The sequence below is a fragment of the Lepidochelys kempii genome, chromosome 11, assembly GCF_965140285.1.
Source record: "Lepidochelys kempii isolate rLepKem1 chromosome 11, rLepKem1.hap1, whole genome shotgun sequence".
Lineage (NCBI taxonomy): Eukaryota > Metazoa > Chordata > Testudines > Cheloniidae > Lepidochelys > Lepidochelys kempii.
Window position 1 is genome coordinate 78,221,108 of NC_136390.1, and position 25,446 is coordinate 78,246,553.

The window sequence follows — 25,446 nt, forward strand, 5'->3', positions numbered from 1 at the left end:
TGTCATTGCTTGTCATCTCCCAAAGCTAAAGCTGATTTTTTCAGGTCATTGCTACACACCAGACCTCCCTGCCTTGCACAGAACTTGCTCCATGGCAGTTTGGCGCGGTTGCATACGCATCTCATAGATTTACAAAGTGCATCACTCTCACAAGAGCGCTTGTTTAACTTCAAAATATCCGGAGAGCAAGCATGGCACTGTCTGCTACGGTTTTTGGAAGGAGAGACTTGTCAGGGCGGATCCATCCCTAATGGATTCCAAACACTTTTACCCACACACGCATGGAGAGGTGCTCATTTTCCATTTTCTTTACATGCTTCGGTTACTGAGGGTAAGGAGCTGAGCTCTGGTGGTACCTTTGCCAATTCTTGCTGCCCGATTTCTGCCCTGTGTCCGACGTGGTGGCACAATTTGAGTGCCTGCAGCAGGCAGCCATGAATTTGGTTGCCTGTTCGATGACACCAGGCTCTGCTGCACTGATGTCACCCCGCAGAGAGAGGGAGCATCTAGCACACAGAATCTTCAACACAGTGCCTTTGCCAAGGCCATACTAGTTAGCTACTGTATCACAGCCTGAGTGCATGGGGAGCTAACAGCCCTGGTACAAGGTGAGCCTGTTCCTAATTAGCAGTAGCATGGATGTCTAGTCCAGCTCTCCCTTGGATTGAGGGGGTTCCATGCTCACTAAAGATATTGCACCCTGTTTGCAGTAACGGTGCAAGAGCGAGACAAATACGTCAGTGTCGTCTGATAACACGGATATTCCCACCAGTTCCTCTTTCGTGACCATCACCATTTGTTGTACAAGGATGCTGTCGGCCTCCTCATAAGAGATGGCCATATCTTCTCGGTTGATCACCACACCTCCCTGGTTTATTTCAATCGGGCTGCCATCTCTGCCTGTGACGATTAGCTTGTGCTTTAGTATGAGTCGTTAAACTTCTTGTCTTGAATGAGTTCTATACAAATCTTATCAATCAACTGCGTCTTATTTTCAGTAACCATCAAGACAATTTTCTGTGGAGGTGTGACAGAGTGTGCTGAAAGAAAAGGAGAACTTGTGGCACCTTAGACACTAACAAATTTATTTGAGCATAAGCCACAGGGTTCTATCACACCCGCCATAGAAAAAGAGCAGCAAAGAAGCCCTCCAAGCGGCCTAGAGAGACTGTGCAGGGAGCAGCAAATCAGAGGGTTGCAGACCCATTTAGAAGGCACTGTAGAGTGAGAGTCAGACAGTTGCTGCCTGGAGTTGGAGGAGTGAGACCTGTGTTCCAGGCTGGCTAAAGGAGCAGCACCACAGACAGATCAGATGTTGGCAGGGACCAGGGGAGTAAGAGAGAGGTCCTCACTGGCTGCTGGGACTGAGAAAAGGACTTTGGCCCTACAGTAAGGGTGAAGCATTTGTGAAGGTGCTGGAGTGGGGGAGTGGGTCAGGGAACCTAGCAGCACAGTGATTAATTAAAGGGGTTTTGTTTTGTTGAAAGGCCACAGACTGTGTGAGAGACTTGGCTGGAGGGCTGAGTCACTGAAACCGCCTGAGAAACCAGCAACAGAGGTCACCACAGACTGAGGGAGGTGCAGATGCACACCCAGGCAGGGGGTGCTCACAAGAGGTGCGTACCACCTTGTTGCAGGAGGTAGCTGTGTGCTTATATTCAACAGATGCACTTCCGTTTGTTTCTGTAGCTCTGCTAGATCTTACGACCCTCTCTGTGCTGAATTCTTGGAACCTGCCAAAGACAAGACACACATTACCTGCCGCTAGCTTGTGCTCAAGGCGGACTTTGAAACTGGTCATAAAGTCCTTGATGATACCACCTGCTGGCCAGTGAACTATCCAAAGAACTGCAGAACAGCCAGTGACCGAGCAGGTGATTTCTTGTGAAGTATGTCTAGTTGACACCTCAGTCTGCAGCTGCTTCCTGAGGCTTGGTAGAGGAGCAACTCCTATGATAAAATATTCTTGATGTCAACCTCTCATGAACTTGCTTGTAGGCCTATCACTTTTGAATAGATAAGGCTAGTGTCCAATACCAACCCATACATGCTTTTTTTGGTCACTGCCAGTGTCTCCACTACCCTTGACATTGTGCCATACAACCACCTGGGCCAGCTACATTCAAATTCTGGCATTTGGTGAACAGCACGTGTAAGCATGCGTTCACTCATTGTTTGTGGCGTCTCCTGCTGGCTGTCCTGGGAATTAGCTCCGCCAGTCTTGCGCTCTCCCTCCAGTGGTGTCTTCCCCCACCTTGTCTCACTCCGTGGCCCTGCTCACTCCAGGATCAGCAGTCTTCTCTTCGTGGCTTGGCCTCTGGCCAAGTCACTAAGGTCCTCCCCTGCCGGGGAATTCAAAGTCTTTTCAGACCCACTGTCTGGCTGGTGTCTCCCATATCCTAGCCACTCCCCAGTGACTGGTTGGGGAACCCAGGCCCACCCTCTACACTGGGTTCTAGTCCAGGAACCCTGTAACAAGCAGCCATAGTCCGGGTACAGTCCTATGCCTTGCTGCTGTTTCTCTGGGCTTCTTCCTACCTATCTGGCTTCCCCGCTCTCTGGGTTTGCCAGCCTCCAACTCTCTCCCCTCAGAGAGACTGCAGCCTACCCGAGCACCAGCTCCCATCTGCAGTCAGTTACCTGGTGTTATACAGGAAAAAGAGGTGGGTGAGGCTTTTTTTAAACAACTAACACAATCAGCCAAAGCCCAAGACTTGGTGGTGATGAGGGACTTCAGGTACTTAGACATCTGTTGGGAAAATAACACAGCAGGGCCCAGATTATCCAACAAGTTCTTGGAATGTATAGGAGACCATTTTTTTATTTCAGAAGGTGGAGAAAGCTACAAGGGGAGAGGCTGTTCTAGATTTGATTTTGACAAATAGGGAGGAACTGGTTGAGAATTTGAAAGTGGAAGGCAGCTTGGGTGAAATGATAGAATTCATGATTCTAAGGAATGGTAGGAAGGAGAACAGCAAAATAAAGACAGTGGATTTCAAGAAGGCAGACTTTAGCAAACTCAGGGAGTTGGTAGGTAAGATCCCATGGGAAGTAAGTCTAAGGGGAAAAACAATTGAAGACAGTTGGCAGTTTCTCAAAGAGACTTTACTAGGGAACAAGAGCAAACTAGCCTACTGCGTAGGAAAGGTAGGCTGTATGGCAAGAGACCACCCTGGCTTTACCAGGAGATCTTCAATAATCTAAAAATCAAAAAAGAATCCTACAAAAAGTGGAAATTAGGTCAAATTATAAAGGATGAATATAAACGAACACCACAAGTATGTAGGAACAAAATTAGAAAGGCCAAGGCACAAAATGAGATCAAACTAGCTAGAGACACAAAGGGTAACAAGAAAACATTCTACAAATACATTAGAAGCAAGAGGAAGACCAAAGACAGGGTAGGCCCGTTACTCAATTGCCGGGGGGTAGGGGGGCATGCGCAGGGGAAATAAGAACAGAAAATGTGGAAATGGCAAAGGTGCTTAATGACTTCTTTGTTTCGGTTTTCACAAGAAGGATGGTGGTGACTGGACATCTAACATAGTGAAAATGAGGTAGGCTAGAGGCTAAAATAGGAAAAGAACAAGTTAAAAATTACTTAGATAAATTAGTTGTCTTCAAGACAACAGGGCCTGATGAAATACATCCTAGAATACTCAAGGAGCTCACTGAGGAGATATCGGAGCCATTAGCGATTATCTTTGAAAAAAGTCATGGAAGATGGGAGAGATTCCAGAAGACTGGAAAAGCACAAATCTAGTGCCCATCTATAAAAATGGAAATAAGGACAACCCAGGGAATTACAGACCGGTCAGCTTAATTTCTGTATCCAGAAAGATAATGGAACAAATAATTAATCAATCAATTTGCAAACATCTAGAAGATAATAAGGTGATAAGTAACAGTCAGCATGAATTTGTCAAGAACAAATTGTGTCAAACTAACCTGACAGCTTTCTTTGACGGGCTAACAAGCCTTGTGGATGGGGGAGGAAGCTGTAGACATGGTATATCTTGACTTTAGTAAAGCTTTTGATACTGTCTGGCATGACCTTCTCATAAACAAACTAGGGAAATGCAACCTGGATGGAGCTACTATAAGGTGGGTGCATAACTGGCTGGAAAACCGTTCCCAGAGAGTAGTTATCAGTGGGTCACAGTCATCCTGGAAGGGCATAATGAGTGGGCTCCCACATGGATCAATTTAATATCTTCATCAATGATTTAGATAATGGCATAGAGAGTACACATATAAAGTTTGCGGATGATACTAAGCTGGGAGGGGTTGCAAGTGCTTTGGAGGATAAGATTACAATTCAAAATGATCTGGACAAACTGGAGAAATGGCCTGAAGTAAATAGGATGAAATTTAGTAAGGACAAATGCAAAGTACTCCATTTAAGAAGGAACAATCAGTTGCACACATACAAAAAGGAAGGAGTACCCGCGGAAAGGGATCTGGGGGTGATAGTGGACCACAACTTAAATATGAGTTAACAGTGTAACAACTGTTGCAGAAAAAGTGAACATCATTCTAGGATGTATTAGCAGGATTGTTGTAAGCAAGACATGAGAAGTAATTCTTCGGTTCTACTCCGTGCTGATTAGGCCTCAACTGGAGTATTGGACTGGAGTGTCCAGTTCTGGGCGCCACATTTCAGGAAAGATGTGGACAAACTGGAGAAAGTCCAGAGAAGAGCAACAAAAATGATTAAAGGTCTAGAAAACATGACCCATGAGGGAAGATTGAAAAAATGGGGTTTGTTTCGTCTGGAAAAAGAGAAGACTGAGTGGGGACATGATAACATTTTCAAGTACATACAAGGTTGTTACAAGGAGGAGGGAGAAGAATTGTTCTTCTTAACCTCTGAGGATAGGACAAGAAGCAATGGGCTTAAATTGCAGCAAGGGCGGTTTAGGCTGGCCAATAGGAAAACTTCCTAATTGTCATGGTGGTTAAACACTGGAATAAATTGCCTAGGGAGGTTGTGGAATCTCCATCATCGGAGATTGATAAGAGCAGGTTAGACAAACACCTGTCAGGGATGGTCTAGATAACGCTTAGTCCTGCCACGAGTCCAGGGGACTGGACTAGACGACCTCTCACGGGCCCTTCCAGTCCAGTGATTCTGTGTCACCATGGCTGCAGCTATACCTTGTGAAGGTGGTTTCAATGTATGTATCCTATTCCTGGAACATGGTGCAAGACATCCTCATCCTTTGTGAACCGCTCTAAGACGCTATCTGGCACGGATTCCATGGGTCGCAGGTCCTATAACCCTTTCCGTGTTAGGCCTTGCTGAAGCCCTAGGCATGGTTAACAATATGAACCAAAGAAAGTCTGGTCTAAGCAGAACAGTAACACACCAGGTATTAGCTCGCCAAGCATGCACCTTCCTGACCAGAGAGCACGGTACAAGAACATCCCGCATTCTCAAGAGATAGTCTCGGGCAGACATGTGTTAGTGTCCCTGTGACCCATTGGACAGGGCGCTAGGACCATGCTTTGCTAACAATAAACCTGGCCGAGCACCTTCGCCACCAAACTGAGCCTGTGGCCTCGAGTAACACTGAGATCTATGGATCAGCAGGGGCCAACGCGGGTGCTCCCGAACAGCAGAATCGCAGCGCTCTGCAGCACGCCCAGCTCCGGGCAGAGCGGGCACGCCCAGCTGCCAGAAAGTAAGGCAGCATCAGTGTCACCGTTTCCAGATGCAGCAGCCTGTCTCCTCTCTCTACGTTTACGTACACCATCACGTCTCAGTTCGGGGCGGGGGAGGGCGAGAGACGTACCAGCAAGGTATGCTGCTAATGCAGACATCACATATGTACCTCAGCGCTAACCCTGCTCCATAGCAAGGTATTCCTCTGAAGTTTTCATTACAAATCACTGAAATCCAACAGAAGTGGTTTCATGTGTCACCTGGCTTGTCAGTCAGGAGGGGCATGCTATCAAGGGCTCACTTTTCAAAATGCCCAACAGTGACAAGGGGTCAGCAGGCACGTTCTCTGAACTCAGGGTCTTGACATTCAGAATCCACACAAAAAAACCATCCCCACCCCCACGGTCTGGACACTAAAACACGGTACTGCCCAACGCTTGCATTGGCTCCTGGTCTCCTCATGGACTGGGCGGGGCAGGAGTGGAGCCACCATCCCTCCAGCTAGAACTCATAAGACAGGGTGCAAGATTTTCTGCAGCTCTATGAAGTGATCCTACCTTTTGTCCTGGCAAGCCAGGCAGCCCAGGGCTGCCAGTGTCCCCCTGGAAGGTAAAGAACAGTCAATCAGTAAGGAGGAGGAGCTCTCCTGCATGTAGCATGGGAAACGTGTGCTGGAAATGCACGTTTCAGAGGTTGCACAGACCACCCCATGGATCAGGCATGTGAGGGGGCCAAGGGGCTGACAGCCAAGCTCCCTTTATCCATGCTATGGCTCACCAACACTATCCTTCCTTCCGAGGCAATGATTTCTCAAGGCACAAAGGGCAGTCAGATGGCTAATTTCCAATGGCTCAGCAGGAGCCAGGCCCCTACCTGCCCTTTGTGCCTCTGGGAACCTCTGCCCAGGCTTTCAGAGCACTTCTGGGGACGGGGTGGAGTTTGTCCCTGCACAAAAACAGCTCCTCGCTGGAAGAGGTGCCGTCTCAGCATAAACAATTCTGCTTGGAGGCAAAGGATTAATGAATATCACGGAAAAGTCCTGGGGGGACATCCTGGCTCCAGGGAATTCAATGGCAAAACTCCCTTTGATTCAGCAGGGCCAGGATTCCTCCCCATGCGTCTCCATTGCAGACTGGTTGTGGGGCAGCACAGCGATACCCTGTGTAATATGTACTATGAATCGGTCAGCGCTCAGAACGGACTGGACATGTGCTGGTCAGATCGACCATGCTGAAAGGCTACTGCTCAGATTTTTTGAGACAACGGCATAATATCCTAACTCCTGCTGGGCTCTCCGCTGACTTCTGCGTTCCCACGTGATCTGGTCAATGCCTATTAGAGAAGGGGACAGGGTCGTCTGTAACACACGCCAGAGTGGAGAACGTAGGAGGGCTGGGGAAAATTCCCCACTCTGCGCAGGAGGGGGACTCCCCCGAGAAGAGCGCTCCCCAGGGACGGGAGCTGGACCAGCCCCAGGGACTGGCCCTTCCATCAGAGGACACGTGTCACTGCACTGCTTGGCTGGGGCTGAACAGCCCAAGTCTGCTAGGGCAGACGGGTACAAACAGATTCCCAATGGCTCCTGACCTTGAGTCCGGGGATTCCTGGTGGCCCCTGTATGAACAGTGAATAAATACAACACGGTATCAGGCGAATGAGCGCGTGTCCCCTCAGAAGCCCCTGAACCGCTGGGAACTTTGGTGTTTGTTAATAATTTCGCTACAGGAGGACACCAGCGGAGCCCCCAGGATCACACGCTGCCCCTGGGGGCGCTGTCGCTCACTCCCAGCCAGCACCAGCAGGAGATGGCTTTTCCCAGCATCCCCGTTCCCGCGCTCTGCAAACACCTGCCCCTGCTGGCTCAACACTCCCTACCTCACAAGCTGGCCTGCCACGGGTCCGGGCAGGCGCTGCCAGGCGAGCGGGCCTGCCGGGGGTCCGGGCAGGCGCTGCCTGGCAAGCCGGCCTGCTGGGGGTCTGGGAGGGGGTTGGCAGCTACAGGCTCGAGCTGCAGACATGAAGTCCATGGACTTGGGGGGGTCATTTCCTTGCTTAGCGTCCTGTGCAATGCCCGTTTCCTGGGCAGGGTGGAAGAATCCTCTGGAAGGGAGAGCCAGGGTTAACTGACGGCCAGGGGGACTTACCTGCAGCCCTTCAGGTCCGCGTTCTCCAGGAAAGGTAGAAAAGAAAGGCATCCCCGAGCCTTCCATGTCGCCCTAGGGTAACAAACACCCGGTGAGATGCAAACACGGCTCACTCCGCCACCCAGGCTGAAGCACAGAAGCCAGGCTGTTTTGCCAGGCAGAACCACAACAAGCAAACAGCGAATGGGAGCAGTGTCAGCCGGGAGCCCGTCAGCTTGGCCTTTTCTTCACATAGCGAAGCAGTGGGGGGATGTGGTACCCGGGGCACGGCACGCAGGCCTCCACGTTCAGACAGCAGAACAGCAGCTGCCCGGGAGGCACCATTACTGTGCACAGCCAGAACCCCCAGGGGCAGGCCCTTCCCCTCCCCGTATCCCGCCGGAGCAGTGGGGAGGGAAAGACTCCTCACACACCGGGAGGGACACCGGAGTTCTGCCCCACCACACTGCTGCAGGGCCTGCCAGCTCAAAGCCACTTGGCTAGCGCGTTGCAGGTCAGAGTGAGGGGGCTGGGCACACACGTCAGCCCAGAAAGGGGGTCCTACAAGCAAGAACTGGGATTCCATTAGGGTCCCACTGGAGGATCCAATGCAGGCACCAGAATGGGCAGACAACACGCTCCCCACGGGACCCTGAGTCTGGCCCCCCAGAGCACACAGACAATGTGCCCCCTACAGGATCTGCCAAGTGGGGCCCCCCAGAGCACACGGGCAACGTGCTCCCCACGGGATGCCCCGGGAGGGGCCCCCCAGAGCACACGGGCAACGTGCCCCCAAGGGATGCCCCAGGTGGGGCCTCCGCAGAGAGCACGGGCAATGCTCTTCCCACAGAACCCCCTCAAGTGGGCCCCCCCAGGGCACATGGGCAACGTGCCCCCAAGGGGTGCCCCAGGTGGGGCCTCCGCAGAGAGCACGGGCAATGCTCTTCCCACAGAACCCCCTCAAGTGGGCCCCCCCCAGGGCACATGGGCAACGTGCTCCCCGTGCAGGACGCCTCAAGTGGGGCCCCCAGAGCACAAGGCAACGTGCTCCCCGTGCAGGATGCCCACTAACTCATGGCAGGAATGGAGTGTTAGGATTTCAATCTGCTTAGCAGCCATGGCTGGTACTTACAAATCCAACCTCGTAGCCTGGCCCAGGAGGTCCAGCAGGGCCTGGGGGACCTGGTGGTCCTCGTGGTCCCATAGGTCCAGGAAGGCCTGCCAGCCCGGTTTCTCCTGGGGCTCCCGCCAGCCCCATCTCGCCCTTACTGCCCTGCAAGTGGGAACAAAAGGAACCCTGTCACGCAGACAGGCTACGGCCTGAGCTCTGAGGCTGCAGCCAGAGCAATGGGATCTAACAGCCCAGAGCGGAGGGGAGCATTCCCTCCCCCTATGCCCCCCAGCCGAAAGCACAGCGCAAGCAAAGACTGAGCAGCAAATCAGACCAATAAAACAAGCGATCCAAGACCCATGTCAGTTACCAGCACTTCCCAGACAGTCCCAGAACTGCCTACACTGGCAGATTTGATGAGAGAGAGGCAGACACATTCCGGGTGAACGCACCTTTCAGGGAGGTGAGAAACTCACCCCTGTAGTTAGTGCCAGGTACGGTGAGGGCAGGTTCTGCGTCCTCACTGCTCTGCTGGGGCACCCTTCCCCTGCCCTGCAGCACCCATTCTCCTCTCCTGAGCAGCAACTGCCGGTCCCACCCCCGTATCGCAAGACCAGTGCTCTCTGCAGTGTGGAAAACGTCCCCCAGGGTGCGTTCATGAAACTACCAACCTAATTCTTTCTTAGGAAATGCTGCTCAAAAGCCTGCCGGCTGGAAAGCCAATGAACTGAGTCAAGGTACCTCTCCACACGTACAAGGAAGCAAGGGAACGGCTAGCATCCCTCTGCAAGTTACATGTGCAGAGACCCTGCACTGTCTCTCCCAGTACAATTCTGTACGTCCTGGGAGCTCAGAGGCATGCCCCTGGCTTAGACAAGCCCACTTCATGCTTTCCTCGTTGGTCAGACAGAGCCACTCGTTGCACTAAGAAGTTTGACTTTGCATGATATTTCCCTCTCTCTATCAGAACATTAAGGGTCATGCAGACGCTGGGCAATACAGAATGAAAATACTGTACGGAAGGAGCAATATTCAACAGAAATTGTGAACTACGTTATCCACGTTATTAACTCCTCAGACAATAATAAAGAAAAGGTCAGCATTTCAAATGCTTTCCTGCTTGCACTGAATAAATGCCTTTACAAGTACCTATAAACCATACACGAAAGAGACCTGCAATTAACCCAGACATGCAATTAACCCAGGGGACGGATGCTTCTCAGGCTTGCTTTGCCTCAGTCTGTAACTACTTTGGGTTCCTACGCTGCCACCAGACTTTTAAATCCAGTAGCTCTTTATATTCAGTAACACATGACACTTCCACTGATCTCATGGAAAAAATTCCAATCAATTTTGTAGCATAAAAAGTGTAATTGGTAACATGTGATCACTCGCCCCCGGCGTAAGAGAGGCAACCACACCCCACGTGGCTGGGCAGAGTTTGGATGCACTGGACTCAACATACAAACACAAGCTCAAAGAGCACAGATTTGCCATGGATAACCTGACATGCAGAACCACACAGAGCAACTGGATTTAAGTGACTTTCCTCCATAGGATTCTCTTATTTTTGACAGCGAGAGCTCTGAGACACATGCGCCTGTCTAAGCCATGCCGTCGGCACGCGTGTACGGAGCCTTTACCTCGAACCTGGTCTCTCCCACAGGTGGGGATGTAGAGTAGTAAGAAAGCAGTTCTAGCAGGTAGGAAGGGATAGGAGGCAGGTTGCTCTGATTAGATGGGAAAAGAGTGAGTGGAGACAGAGAGAAGAGTGATAAGAGAAAAGAAATCATTTCCTATGAGCACTGGTGGAAGAGCAGACCTTACAGCCCCATGGCCTTCCAAAACGACCCTTTGCTGGGAAATGGGCTCAGGAGTTCATATTCCTATCTTCTGTTACATCAGTCCCAGATTCCACCTGGGACCTAGCAACGAGCTCAAACCCAGGAGCCAGCTCCTGCCCTGGCTGGTGTAAATCAATGGAGCTCTGTCAACTTCACGTCTTGATGCCAATGTGCACCAGTTGGGCGCTGGCCCCACGTGCTCACGCTGGGCCCTCCCACTACCGCTCCAGAGCAGCGTCCACGTGAGTGGAGCCCAGGCCTCATACCCACCCTGTGCAGAGCGATGCATCTCACCTGCTCCGAACAGCTGGGGACACGGCCTGGAGAACTGAAGATCTAGGCCCCGATTCTTTCTAGCACTCAGGCCCACATTTAACGGGAAGCCTCGGTGTCTCGCTGCTGTGACTGAGTCACAATGGACACAGCGGATGCTCCAGGGCGTTGGGGAATTGCAGCCTCGGCCCAGAGCTTCCGCACCCTGGTGCTCAGCCAGAAGGGCTTGAGTGGTTTTGTGCCCACAGACCCTCAGGAAGAGCATGTGTGCTTCCAGGCACGTGCTGCCCTCACCCAGCCCAGACATGACATCAGTTATACGTGTGCTCTGGAGAGCGGGACAGAGGAAAGAGGCAGGACAGAACAAAACACCAGCAGCGGGCAGAGGGGAACATGCAGGGAACGGGACCCACAGTGGGTAATCAGGAGACTGAAGGAGCCACTGAATTGGCCAAGGGTAAATGGCCTAAATGCAAAAAGAAAAGGAGGACTTGTGGCACCTTAGAGACTAACCAATTTATTTGAGCGTAAGCTTTCGTGAGCTACTGCTCACTTCATCGGATGCATATTGTGGAAAGTGTAGAAGATCTTTTTATACACACAAAGCATGAAAAAATACCTCCCCCCACCCCACTCTCCTGCAGGATCTTCTACACTTTCCACAGTATGCATCCGATGAAGTGAGCTGTAGCTCACAAAAGCTTATGCTCAAATAAATTGGTTAGTCTCTAAGGTGCCACAAGTCCTCCTTTTCTTTTTGCGAATACAGACTAACACGGCTGTTACTCTGAAACCGGCCTCAATGCAGGTACCGATCCACTGTATTCACTCCCAATTCAAGTATCGCTGTGCACCGCTCGTCGACGTGGGAATGGTTGTCTCAGGAATGGCAACTGCTGTAAGCTAGTTGGCCAGCACACCTCTTCTTATGTGGATCATCCCCTGGATTTGATTCTGGATTTCTATTTCTAACGGGGCCCCCTATCTACTATTAAAACTCCACGCGCTTGAGCGCCAGGGCCAATTTTGCAGCACTGAAAATTCCCAATTTTCTAAAATTGCATTGAGATCATTCTGCGTGGGACATCCATCAAAAAGTCAGCAGGAATAGCCTTTCCCAATTAGGAAAACTACACTTTGGCTTTCTTGGTGGCTCTAGGCTGTGGCAGTTCTCAGAATAAAATAAAAATCAAGAAGAAGAAGTTAGACAGAGACGTAGCAGCTTGACAGAGAAGCCATAAAGCAAATGGCTTTTGCCATATGGAATTTTGTTAAAGTTTAGATAAAGTTAAGGTCCCGTTTCAGTTTAAAGCACAGACGTCCGAAGAGTGACTGTCAGAAGGACGCCCTGCGGGTACGGGGAAGGCCTGACCGTGCGAAGCCTCAGGGCTGCATGGAATTCTGCTCATAAGAGGAGAGTAAAGTTACACAAGCGAGTGTTTGCAGGATCGGGGCCTTATCCCACACCAGTGACTGCACTGAATGCGCTGAGCGTATGAGTTAAAAAGTATTTCCACGAGTCACGCTGTAAGCTCAGTCAGGATTGTGACGAGCCCTGAGCCAAACTGCAGACATACATGGGACAGTGTCCTGCACCAAGACCTCCCCCATGCTGATCCGTGGCTGGGAAAGAGCGTTGCTCTCCGACAATCTTGCTGAGATCTGAGGTATCCTTGTATCCTCCTGGCCAGCATGTAACACCTGCTGCTACGCTGGAAGCTGTGCAGCCAGCCATTGATGGGAAAGCTCTTTACTGTAAGGGGCAGGGTCCCCACTTCACAGGCGGAAAAGGTGAAGCACAGAGTGTTTCCTGGTCAGCGTCACAAACCGATTCAGTGACAGAGCTGGCAACAAGATGGCAGAGCCCCAGCACCATGCTGCCGGCCACCACTCAGGAGACGTGCGAGCGGCACATCGCGGGTCACGTTTCCCGTCTCTTCCTAAACTTAGCCACACGTCCCAGGCCTGCCTGTGACCCCTGCCATGAGCTCTCCCTTCCACCCACCCTGGCTGGGTACAGCCTGCAATTGAAGGAGAGCAGATAGATCCCCAGTGGAATCTGGGTGCTGGTTTCCAAGTCACCTGCACTACAAGGGGCAGAGTAATCTCAGAGCCAGAGAACGGTTCCGGGGGAGGGGAGGTTACTGTACCTTGGGTCCAGGAGCTCCGGGGAGGCCTAGGTCACCTGGGTCCCCCTGGGAACAAGAAGCGAAGGAAGAGTGAATCGTCAGACACAGTGCTGCAGGCCAGGACAGAGGGGAGAGCTGTCTGGCCCAGTGGCACACTAGGACAGCTGGGGGGACTGTGTAACCTGTTCACACGCTTCTTTGGAGTCTTTTTGACACAGGGCTGGGGATACAGTATTACCTCACCTGGCCTTAGCTACAAGTCTGGGTAGGCTTCCCCCAGCAGAGCTACCATAGCCCTGCACAAGATCCGATCCTGGGCACGCAGGACAGCCGCAAGAGTGACCGGAACAGCTTCCCCCACCAAGAAAGCGACCACAGGTAACACAGGTCTGATCCCTGATTTCTGGGGGCGCTCGCTCCCCGGTGCGCAGCATGCGTGGAGCACAAAGTGCACAGACTCCAGCCAGGACAGCGAAGGTGTGGCACGCCGTGAAGGACTGCAGCAGGCTTGCACAGCAGCCTCGCACCGGCTCCGCGGCCGCACATCCCACGCTCTGTCCACGAGGGGACGCTGGGAGCAGAGGCCGCGTCCATAGTCCCCAGTCAGCCGTGATCATGCGCTGGGGTACCCTGCTGCAGGTCTGCGCTCTGTGGGCAGGGACAAGGCAGCCTGCGGGGACCAATGTCAGCCCGAGTCAGCGGCTACCACCAGGCTGCCATCCGCAGCGGGCGTGCTGGGCAGATGCCAGCTGAAGTGGGGGCATATGAGTGGGGTGTGGGCTGCTTTACTTTCCACTCCCTGGTAGCTGCATTTCCTGCTATGCCTCCTGTCCGGCCCCCTCCGTCCGCCAGTTACATTCGCTCAGCACACCAGGGGCACGCAAGTTCCCTCCAGCACTTTGCCACCGACCCCTGCTGCGGGCCAGGCGTGCTCCTGAGCTGGGATTTCTTATGACGCAGTATGGTGTGTACCATCGGAGCGCCTAGAAGGCCAGGCACGGCCCTGGGTCCCTGTGTGTTAGGCGCTGCACAAACGCAGAGCAAGACCACACAGCTGCGGGCGGCTCACAGACTGCATGCCCTGGCCTGCCCCCAGTCACCGTGGGGATATATCCCATACTTTTCAGTACCCAAGGCAAAGGGTGCTTGTTCTGACTCGAGGCAGGGCTTGGGGCAGGACAGAGCTACCCCAGGCTCTTGCCTGCCCCTAGCCAGCAAGTTACTGCAAAGACTCTGTGGTTCCAGCCCAGGACCCACGAAGAGGGGGCACGTACCCGTTCTCCTCGAAGCCCAGGCTGGCCGGCAGACCCATTTTCTCCTGGAGGACCCGCAGGACCCTGCAAAGTTAGAGAGAGGTAATCTCAGTTGGAGGAAACATTTCAGAACTGCCATTTTCATGCTGGTTTATTGCATTAACTCTTTACACGTCAGAGGAAAAGGCCCAGCTGCCCTCAGTGGTACACGGCCACCATGCTGCGCACTGACTCTCACGCCCGGGAGTTGCTTTAGCTTTCGATGAGAGTCACTGCACACCGGGCTCCTCTCCAGCCACGCCCCAGCCCAGGACGGGCCATCGCCCCCCGCCGGGCTCTTCTCCAGCTACGCCCCAGCCCGGGACGGGCCATCGCCCCGCGCCGGGCTCCTCTCCAGCCACGCCCCGCGCCGGGCTCCTCTCCAGCCACGCCCCGCGCCGGGCTCCTCTCCAGCCACGCCCCAGCCCCGGGCTCCTCTCCAGCCACGCCCCAGCCCCGGGCTCCTCTCCAGCCACGCCCCAGCCCCGGGCTCCTCTCCAGCCACGCCCCAGCCCCGGCTGTCACCCACTCCTAGAGCTGACATGTTTCCACGGGTGTCTCCATCCACTCTATTGCCCCGCACCCCACATCCTCTGACCACCCAAGCTAAAGGCAGCGCCTGGGTACAGCTGCTGTTCGTGTGCACCAGGTGTCCATTCCCCCCGAATTCCAATGAGAAGGCGTGCCCCGTGCCCCCCCATGCTCCAGCACCTCCAGCCAGAGCCAGGCCGAAAGGCCCTGGCTCTGGCCCTGCCACGGGAAATGCTGGCGCACTGCCCTTAATGCCAGCAAGCACCAGGAGCAGCCCTGGAACACATCGCCATTCCCAGCACATGCTCCCCTCCACACTTACTGGTAGGCCTTTGGCTCCGGGGACGCCAGCTCTGCCTGGCAGGCCGGGGGGTCCTGGCAGCTCAGTGCTGTTCATCCCAAATCTTCCTGGCTCTCCTGGCAGGCCGGGCACCCCAGGAGGTCCGGGGGGCCCTGGTGGGCCTCGGGGGCCCTGAAACAAAGTAAAGGATGTTTGGCTGCACGTGGCCACGTTCTCCCGTGCCTGCGGCACCATCTCCAGACGCCGACTGGTGTCCCTTGGCACGCCACGTCTGGTGCCACTCACCATGGCAGCCTGTAGAATACCACCCAACACCAGGGCTAAGCAAACGAAGCCTTCAAGAGGTAGCTGGAGCAGCCCCCTTCCCTGCGCTTCACCACTCACCCGGAAGCTTTCCAGATCGCCTCCAAACCCAGAGCCTTCCATGTCGATGAACGTCTGGAAGAGAAGCACACGGACACAGACGTGACTCCCATGGCTCCGGGGAGCTGGCACACATTGCCAGCAGGGACTCGGCCCGCTTCTGTGGTGCTGGGGAGTGAAGGGTTCCGTGGGCTGGACCTCGGCCCCCGCTGCTGAACTAGCAGGAAGCACCTCCGGAGCGGCCGAGGGAGTCAGACTGGACGTGGGGAAGAGCAGTTTCTTATCCGCACCAGCCACAGAAAGCAGGGCAGTCTGACTACAGAGGGCAGATACGCCCCACAGGCAGACGCCCAGCACGAGGCTCAGGGGCTGCATGAACCCACTCACAGCAAGGCCTGAGCAGGGCTGAGGAGGTGCCCAGACCTTGGGCTGGCCTCTGCGTAAGGGCCATATCCCCCATGGAAAAGGTGTTGAGCCCTGAGCCCTGCTGCAGCCTCCGTCTGCGGGGCCCGGCCTGCTTTCTCCGGCAGCGCCGAGCGCGTAGCAGAATCCAAGATTCCGATTCCAAAATTCCAGTTTTCTTTCGGTTCCAAATCCGAGTGAAGAACTGACATTGCAAAATCTCTCATGGAACACAATTCAAAAATTTCATTTAGGAAAAGCTGAAATGACATTTAATCAAAACGTTTCATTTCAACTTTATTGACAACTTTTCTGCTAGAGTACCGAATCATTTGTAATATATTATAAAAGTGAAACGTTTTGACTGTCATATAATGTATATGATATAATATGATGTGACAGGACAACAATAGTCAAAGCACTTTTATATAATATTATAAATGACAATATAATAGACTTTTATAAATTGGTGATTGGTTTTGGAATGGGTATTGGTAATAATTGGTTTGGTAAATGATCCTTTGTTTACTCCACTCTTATTGTAACTGGTAATTTCCTATTGCAATTAGTAAAACAAAATAGTATAAAAATAAAATTAAAAATAAAATAAATGACAGGACATATTAGACACTGACATGACAGAATAGGCAAAATGTCTCTATTACCTAAGATAGGAACAAAAGATTGTGACCTCACTGAAAGGAATAAACTCATAACTTTTCACTGAAAATTGATGAACCTGGTAAGTTCTGGTGGAAGGGCTGATTTCGTGGGATCGGCATTTCCCAACAAGGAAGCGTCGCGCAGGGAGAACCGTGAGCACCCTTCACACTGCAGAGTGGGGCTGCTCCATTTTACCGCCACACTAACATCACAGCAAGCATCAGCTCTGCCAGCTGCTCAGCGCCATGGCAGGAGCCAGGATCTCTGTGCCCCTCAGCAGGAGGGTCAGAGCCAGGTCCTTGGACCCAATGCCAAAGGGCCCCCCAGGAACGTACCAGCTTGTCCTGTTTGGAAGAGAGGCCTGGTGTCCCGGGCGGCCCGGGCAGTCCAGGGGGGCCTCTTGCGCCGACTCCGGGCTCACCCTAAGCACACAGAAGAGACAACAGAACTTGTAACACGGGCTCTCTGTTACTCCACTGCACATTAGGCACACAAAACAGGGTGGTTCCAAAGAGGTCACGCCTGGAGCCAGAGAGAGCCAGTTAGACCCTCCCTTCATGCCCGCGTGCCAGGAACTCACCTTCTGCCCCTTGAGGCCAGGCTCTCCGGGAGTTCCAGGGAATCCCTGGGGCCCAACGTCACCCTGCAAAGGGAAATAAAGAGACTGATGGGGAGCTAGAGCCAAGGGCCTACTGCATCCCAGAGGGTACACTGGGGGCAGTTCTCTGTCACACGACAGACACAGAGCAATGCGGGACTGGAAGGGGCCTCGAGAGGCCATCTAGTGCAGCCAAGAAAACCCCTGAGACCATCTCATGCAGCTGTTTGTCCAGCCTGTTCTTCAAAACCTCCAGGGATGGGGATTCCTCAGCCCCCCTTGGAAGCCTGTTCCAGAGCTTACCTACCCCAAGAGTCAGATATTAGGAAAAACTTTCTAGCTCTCTCTCCCTTGCAGCTGATGAAGCCCATTACTTCTTGTCCTGCCTTCAGTGGCCGTGGAGAACCACTGTCCACCACCCTTTTTGTAACAGCCCTTAAAGTATTTGACGTCTGTTCTCAGGTCCCCCGCTCCATCTTCTCCTCTCAAGACGGAACATGCCCAGGTCTTTAAGCTTTCCTCACAGGTCAGGGTTTCCAACCCTTTTCTCATTTTTGTTGCTGTGCTCCGGACTCTCTCCAACCTGCCCACAGCTTTCCTGACGCGTGGCACCCAGACCTGGACCCAGGACTCCAGCTGAGGCCTTCCCAGTGCCGAGCAGACCGGGACAGTGACCCCCCACGTCTTACACATGCCAGTCCTGGGAATACGCCCCAGAGCGCTGGCCCTTTGCACAGGTGCACTCTAAGCAGTGTTCCTGTAACACCCTGCTAGGCCTGTAGCGATGCATGCGTGGAGCACTAGGAAGCACGCACTACATGGCAGGGACTCAGCCAATCCCGGGTTAAGAGAACAGGAGTACTTGTGGCCAGCCCCGTGAGTGTCTGCAGGTGGCACACGCGTACACCAGCACACTGGCAGTGCGAGGGGGAAGCAAACGGTGACACTTACAGGTTTCCCGTCTTCACCAGGATCACCCTAGAGCCAACAGAGATGGAGAGGTGTTAACGAGACGGGGAGATATTCACCACCCGGCCACGCCCTGGGGGATGCGCTGCCCTGCCCTGCCCTGCCCCCTGGCTCCTTGGAGTACTCCCCCTTCTCTCTCACCCAGCACCCTGGGGGCTTTGGTGGGGTTTCAGCAGCACCAGCAAGGGCGTTGGCCTGCTCTGCCGGGCCTCTGTGGCTACTGCCACGCTTTGCCCCAGCTCAGCAGCCCCACCCGCGCAGCCTGGTTCAGAATATGTCGAAGCCCCTCTTCTCTCCACGGCACATCTGGGAGGGAGGATGAGCACCCGAGATCACCCCCAGCTCCAAGGCCAAACAGCCAAGGGTGGCTGGGTCTGTGCTGGCCCAACAGGAACCTGGGGTGGTGGGAAGTGCAGGCCTGGAGCAGGGAGGGAGGCAAGAAAGGGAAGCAAGGAGATAGGCAGAGGCGGGGGGCAGCTTGCGGGCACGGAGTGGTAAGGAGAAAGGGGAGCTTTCTAATCCCATTCGGGTGGGACCAGTGGAGAGGGAGAGGAGATGGGGACAGAACGAGGAACAGAGCAGGTGGAGACGGGGGGAAGGCAGGGTCCTGGGCAGCAGGGGACAGATGCAATGCAGCGGGACCCAGCCGATAGCTGGGATGCAAAGGGCCAGGCTGCATGGGGAGGGCCAGGGAGGAGAATGACGAGGCCGCACCACAGGGTCCCAATAGCACTCCGCTGGCATCTCCTGGGGCAGGAAGGCATTTGCTGGCCCCCATCCCAGAGAGCCCAGCAGCCCTCAGCCTGCTCCCCACGCTTGGCTGGGTTGAAGGTTTACTCACGGGCTCTCCATCCTTGCCAGGGAGGCCATCTTCCCCGGGCAGCCCTGGGGGGCCTGTTGGTCCTGGAGGCCCGGCAACCTGCTCCACCACAGAGCCATCCAGGCGCTGCACCATAGAGCCAGGGGGCCCAGGCGGGCCAGCGGGGCCGGGAGATCCCTGGGCACCTGGCTCCCCTTTCTGCCCCTTCAAGCCGGGATACCCAAATCCTGCACTTCCCTGGGGATGAAAGGGGAAACCATGAGCCACCAGCCGCATTCCCCAGCCTGGTCCAGGCACTGCCTATGGCCAGGATCCCCAGAGTTCCCTGCTCCCTCACTCTGCACTGATGCTGTGCCCTGGAAATGCCAGACTCTGGCCTTGTGGAGCTGGCTGGGCCCAGCATGGGCCCAAGGGGTGATACAAAATGCCCACCTAGTTCCCTCAGCCAGTCCCACATGGAGAAGTACGACTCACCTCTGGGATTCCCTGGCTTGGCTCTGTCTGCGCACACATGCTGACGCAGGCAGCCCCACAGCCTGGGACATGCAGCCGATCACACTGGACACCAGTGCTCCCAGCCCGCCCAGAGGCTGAACTGGCTGATTTCCCTGCCCCAGCCTCTGTTCTTGGCCTGAGGGCTCCTTAGAGCAGGACACGCCAGGAAGGGGCCTGGTACATAGCAGGCTCTGCTCCTGAGACAATGCCATCACCACCACTATGGTATCGGATACTGCCACAGGCCACGCCAAGCCAGCGATTCCAGTGCTGCAGACAGCGATCCTTGTGACCCAGTCTGCTCCTGAATGCCCAGGGAGGGTTATGAGCTGCGAGCTTGGGCAGCAGGTCTGTTGTGAGACAGCAGCATGCCAGGCACCTGCGGTGGAAAGACAGGTGCTCTGCCCAGCTCTGGCATCACTCCCAGCTTTCCTCTCCCAGGTCCTGCTGCCCCGAGCAGCCATCAGTGTCTGCTCCCTCTCCTGCCGTGGCCCGGGCTGCCTGCCGGCCAGTCTCACAGGGACTCGCTCAACACGCACATTTGTGGGAGGCGAAGATGCCGAGCCAGGACCAAGTCAGGGGAGTGAGGGATGTGTGAGAACTCAGCAAGACCCCTGGGATTTGGTCCTGGGCGATTGCCTCCGAGGGTCCGACTCAGCAAACGAGGGCCCGTGGATTCCTGTGCGAATCTGGGCCTGGCTTCCTGGCCCACTGAGCCTGGGAAGCCAGCAGGTGCTCTGGCCTCTCAGCACCACTCGCCCCCAGGCCTTACAGGGAACATGACTTGTCCAGTTAGTCTCCGCAGCAAGGGAACAGCGTGGACAGCACAGCCCAAGGCCATGCCACGGGCCTGGGCTGACACCCAGCAAGAACGCCAGCCAGCGAGAGTATCTGCCCCTGTCGGTACAGAGCATGGGCCCCCTGCCTGTAACCCCACTTCTGTACAACACCCCGTGGTCACCGTGCTCACCTTAACGCCCAGGTCTCCTTTTTCCCCCTGCAGAATAAAAGAGTGAAGCATCATTGCACCGACAGGTGTCCTTGTTTACCCTGCACCCCCGGCAAGTCACGGCGCGCGCTCCCCTGACATCACCCTCAGCGCACATGCGGCTAGACCTGAGCCAGCTGCTTCCTGGAGCAGCACCGTACAAGGGAGTTCAGTGCAATGCAGTCCTCTGGAGCCTGGACATTACCACCCCTAGGAGAGGTAGGGATGTCGGCTTGGCCCCCATGCGCACAGCTGTTGTGAAGGGGCTCGATCCAGCCGTGGGGGTGCTCCTGCCACCCTGCTGACATCAGTGGGTCCTGGAGGCTGTTGGCACCAGGCATGGCTGTCCCCATCATGCTCATCTGACAATGCATGGGGACAGCCTCTGCACACACACTGCTCCCCTAAACACGGGGGATGCGTTCGCGGGAGCCGCTGGGATTTGCCCAGAGCGAGCGTTTGCAGGGCTGGGCTGCTGTGCTCGAGAAGAGAGCTTCTCTTGCCCTAGCCCTGCCAATGCTGTGGCTGCTTCCCACCAGCTGGGCGCCCTGCTATGCCTGAAGGACGTGGGGAGCTGGCCCGCAGTCAGAGCCCGGGAGCAGGGAGGGACTCGCTGCCTGCTCTGGCACAGACCAAGGCCGTGGAACGGGCAGATGGTGAGAAGCGCCTCCCAGCATCACCAGCTGCAGGAGGGGGAACTGTTCAGCTGTGCCTGACGAGCCCTGCCACACGCCTTTGCCCTTTGTTCCAGGTCATAGCCCTGCCCTTGGCCTCTTCTTCGTTGGCTCTTCCTTACTGCCTGGTTTACTGTCGTCGCCCCTTCCCCTCACTGCCAGATCCTCGCCAGCAGTGCCCAGTCTGCCGGGTCTGCTGCACAGCCAGGAGCTGGACACGGTCACGACCGGCTCTCTGCTCTGTTCCCCCTATCAAAGCCAGGCTGTCCCCGCTGAGCCCCACCACTGCACTGCACACGAGGGGTGCTCGGCGGGCCAGGGGCTCCAGGGACTCTCCCACTGAGGCAGGAGGAAGGGGTGAGTGCGCTGGTGTGTCTGCAGGCGGGAGCCGTGGCGTGGGGAGGTTCGTAATGTGCTTCGGAGCCCGGGGGTGAAGCTGCTAGAGAAGCACTAGGTACCACCACTGACCTTGTCACCTTTGGTGCTGCCGGCTGCTAGAACCCCGCCGGTTCCAGAGTCCCCTTTTGGGCCACGTTCACCTTTCTCTCCCGGGGCCCCCTTTTCACCTTTTGGACCAACCCTGGCTGGAGTGAAGAGCCACATACGGTTACAGGGAGGATGCAGGGTCCGGCTGGCCAGTGCTGACCGCTCTGCTCAGGCAGGGCTGGGGTGCGGGACAGCGTGTTGTGCTGAAGACACCCGGGCGTGAGGGCTGGGCAGTCTGGGGCTCTCCGACACTTCCCCACTAATGGGGCTTGCACCAGCTGCCACAGGCACTGACTTTGTCCTTTCCCAGAGGATGCTTGACCCCCACTCCACCCCTTCCCACAAGCCCCCGCCCTGTTCCACCCCTGCCCCGAGCGTGGCTGCCCTCGCTCCTCTCCCTCCCAGCGCCTCCTGCATGCCCGCGGCAGGTGGGAGGCGCTGATAAGGGGGCTGCTGGTGGGTACTAAGCACCCACTGTTGTTTTCCTGTGGGTGCTCCAGCCCTGGAGCACCCACGGAGACAGGGCCTATGCTAGCTGCTGCCCCCAGCTCCCTGACGGCAGAACAGCTGGGGATCCCCGGTGGGGGATCCCTTTCCCCAGGCTGTTCACCTCTCCATCTTTCTAGACAAAGGACTTAGGCCTTGCAATGCTGCATGCAGCAACAACGGAATACCCTTCCAAATCTGGGCCTAACTGATTTAGGAGCCTAGGTCCCATTTTTCAAATGGAGTTGGGCACAATCTCACTAACTGTCAATGGCTCCAATGTGTTCGAAGAGGCAGGCCGCACTGCCTCAGAAAGCGAAATGGAGCACACACCACACGTGACGTCACGAGCGCAGCGTTGGGGCTTCCCCACGGAGAGGGAAGCTGAGCTCCCTGCATCAGCCCCAGCCCCACTGGTAGCAGAACAACAGACAAGGCAGGTAGGCCATGGGAGAAGTCCCTCCCAGGAGGCTCAGCCTGGCGTATCTGAGAGGTGCTGGGTAGGACACCCCCCGATCTGCTCTCGTGGCCCCCCAACCAATCAGCACGGTAACATGGAGGGAGCTCACAGCTTCAGCCAACCACTCTGCAGGGATTTAGCTACTGGCACGTTGAACACCACCCCCAAGCAGCCTGCATGAGCTGCCAGACCCCCAGAGGGCCCCTGCTTCGGGGACGCCACAGAAACCAGTGGCTCCACTTGCCTGTCTCAAGCCAGCTAATCAAGTTTGCGGCATTTCTAGTTTCTACTTGCTCCAGGTCATTTGCAGTTGTTGCCCCCTGCTTAACATCTCTGCAGGCTGGGTGGCAAAGGGGCAAATGCTAGTTTTACCTGCTGTAGAAACTCGCTGGGGCCCTTCCACTTGGATTTGCTCGGTTTGCAGCTGAGAGCCCACGCTCACTTTCTCCACTGTCTCCCCAGCGGTGGGGGGAGACGTGACGGGGGGAGGTTCCGGGAGCCGCGACACAGCCGGGGTCCCCTGCGCAAGACCAGAGAGGGGAAGAAGCTTGAATGCCTGAGAAAAGAACTCCCTAATCAGTCAATGCGGCCCAGCCCCCTCTGAGGCCCGTCGACTTTCCAGGCTGGACAGTGGCACAATAGGCATTTGCTTCATGGCTTACTGGAGGTGGTTACAAAGAGTAATGGGGAGTTACAGAGTCAGAGATCCCAAGATCAGAAGGGACCGTTGTGATCGTCTAGTCTGACTGCCTGTATCGCCCAGGCCATAGGACTGCTCCGAATTAACTCCTGCTTGTACTAGAGCAGGTCTTGTGGGCAAACAGCCAACCCCGATTTAAACATTGCCAGGGATGGAGACTCCACAGCCCAAGTCAGTATTTGTATACGTGCTGCAAAGCAACACTGCATTGTAAAGAGGGTTTAAAAACACAGCGTTCACCACCCAGAAACAAAAACCCCACAGCAGAGCCTTCCCCCGGGCAGGGCCAGGGCAGGCTTGGAAGGAGGAGATGGCCACATTTGTCACTAAAAGGGGACCCATGAGGACACTCATTCTGGCCCCAGAAATGCATATGCACAGCGCACTAAAGACAGGAGAAAGCTCTGAGTGTCCTGGTGAGCCAACAGCCCTGGTTTTCCCCTGAACTTTGTACCAAATGCTGCTGCTGGTGGCCCCGAAGCAGCTGTCCTTATTCCAGCAAAGTGCCAACTGATCACCCTGGGAGTTTTGCCTGAGGAAGGACAGCAGGATCAGGTCGGTGTGTAAAGGGAATTCAGAACGGTGCTGTGTACCACACGGGATTGGAAGAGAGCCCAGGAGAAATACTTCTAGCCATTACCCCTGTCCAGTCACTGGATGGCGTCGGCGTTCCGTGTTCAAATGTAAGGCAACAGCACGTTTGCCGTGTCTCACGGGGAGCTTGCAGAAATGTTCCTGTTTTGTGGCTTACCCCTCAACTAAACTTCCAGTGGAGGGAAAGGATCCTGCCTTTTCCCCTGCGTTTGACTTCTCCAATGCAGACAGGACTGATTCCTGCAGGTGTTTCACAGACCCAGAGACAGCTTTCCAGCAGGCCCACTCCTAGTTCTCATCTCATACAGACCAAATTCAACACCCAAAGCATTCTGGGAGCAAACATCAGCGGCGAAGTGGGAAAACAAAGGCTGGGCTGTAGGATGGACCAGTCTTTCAACCCCAGCGGGACCCGCTCTCCGCCCCAGAGGCCATAGGCATAAGGCCACACCACCAGTGTCCCTGTCCTGTTCTTCTCCCTTCATTCCACTAAGTCATGCAAAGGGGGCAGAGTATACAGCTGGAGACCGCCCAGCACGGGGCACACCTGGCTTCTCCCTGCCCCTCTCTGCAGCCCTCTGCACAGGGTGCATGTCACAGAGGCAAGGCCAGAAGAGACCACGATGGTCATCTAGTCTGACCTGCAGAGCACAGGCTGGAGACCCTCGCCCAGCGACTCCTACACGGTAAGTGGTGGCTAAGCTAGACCAGGGCTCTTAGAGCAACATCCAGCCTTGATTTAATGAGTCCAGAGATGGAAAACCCTGGGAAAGCTTCCCAGGTGAATCTCCCTCACTTCCAAAATGGGTACCTGATTTCTGTCCAGCTTCAGCTCCCAACCACTGATCTGGTTCTCCTTGTGTCTGCTGAAGAGCTGCCTGCCATCACAGATCTCCTCCTAACGTGGGTACATACAAACCACCAGCAAGTCGCTGCTTCACTTCTCTTGGATAAACTAAACAGATGGAGCTCTGTCAGGATCTCACCCTCAGGCAGGTTTTCCAGACCTTGAATCATTCTTGTAGCTCTTCTCTGACCCCTCCCCAATGTTCAGTGTCCTTTCTGAAGTGTGGAGACCGAACTGGGATTCCAGTGATGGCTTCACCAACGCAGTATGCAGGGGTAATACCAGCTCCTTACCCCGGTTTACTTGTCCAACCTCTCAGTTGGCTTACATGTACAATGGGGGAATAAACACCACCGGCTGCCTTCTAGGCAAGGCTCCGTGCACAGCTGAGTGCTCAGGGCTCTCACAAACACCAGTCGAGAGAGGTCAGAGCAGAACTCAGTCTTCTGGCTCCCAGCTGAGGGCAGTCTCCCCTGGGCAGGGCGGGATCTCAGTGAGAGGGAAGCATCTCTCTCACGCCCCGCTCCTCAGAAACGTGGTACCCTCAAGAGCTTTGTCGTCGGCAGGAACTGACCTCTAGCTGCACCACGGTGTGCTGCTGTTTGGACGTACTCTCAAGGGGAGGCCAGCTG

At 55.0% G+C, this 25,446-nt stretch overlaps 1 protein-coding gene across 10 annotated transcripts in view; it reads right to left on the reverse strand.

Annotated features, from left to right (window-relative positions):
* The window catches only part of COL18A1 (collagen type XVIII alpha 1 chain), a 239,078-nt gene that overhangs the window by 27,343 nt on the left and 186,289 nt on the right, over positions 1-25,446 (reverse strand). For 7 of the 10 annotated variants that reach the window (XM_073306919.2, XM_073306918.2, XM_073306913.2 and 4 more), the window contains 16 exons: positions 23,046-23,193; positions 21,710-21,825; positions 20,550-20,576; positions 19,106-19,321; positions 18,247-18,273; positions 17,278-17,340; positions 17,033-17,119; positions 15,654-15,707; positions 15,291-15,440; positions 14,420-14,482; positions 13,167-13,211; positions 10,543-10,629; positions 8,921-9,061; positions 7,810-7,881; positions 7,253-7,279; positions 6,223-6,267 (listed from right to left, as the gene is read on the reverse strand). In XM_073306919.2, the coding sequence (XP_073163020.2) occupies positions 6,223-6,267; positions 7,253-7,279; positions 7,810-7,881; positions 8,921-9,061; positions 10,543-10,629; positions 13,167-13,211; positions 14,420-14,482; positions 15,291-15,440; positions 15,654-15,707; positions 17,033-17,119; positions 17,278-17,340; positions 18,247-18,273; positions 19,106-19,321; positions 20,550-20,576; positions 21,710-21,825; positions 23,046-23,193 (1,368 nt within the window). The remainder of the gene's footprint in view (positions 1-6,222; positions 6,268-7,252; positions 7,280-7,809; positions 7,882-8,920; positions 9,062-10,542; positions 10,630-13,166; positions 13,212-14,419; positions 14,483-15,290; positions 15,441-15,653; positions 15,708-17,032; positions 17,120-17,277; positions 17,341-18,246; positions 18,274-19,105; positions 19,322-20,549; positions 20,577-21,709; positions 21,826-23,045; positions 23,194-25,446) is intronic. The other 3 variants (XM_073306917.2, XM_073306916.2, XM_073306914.2) reach the window with 2 other exon arrangements.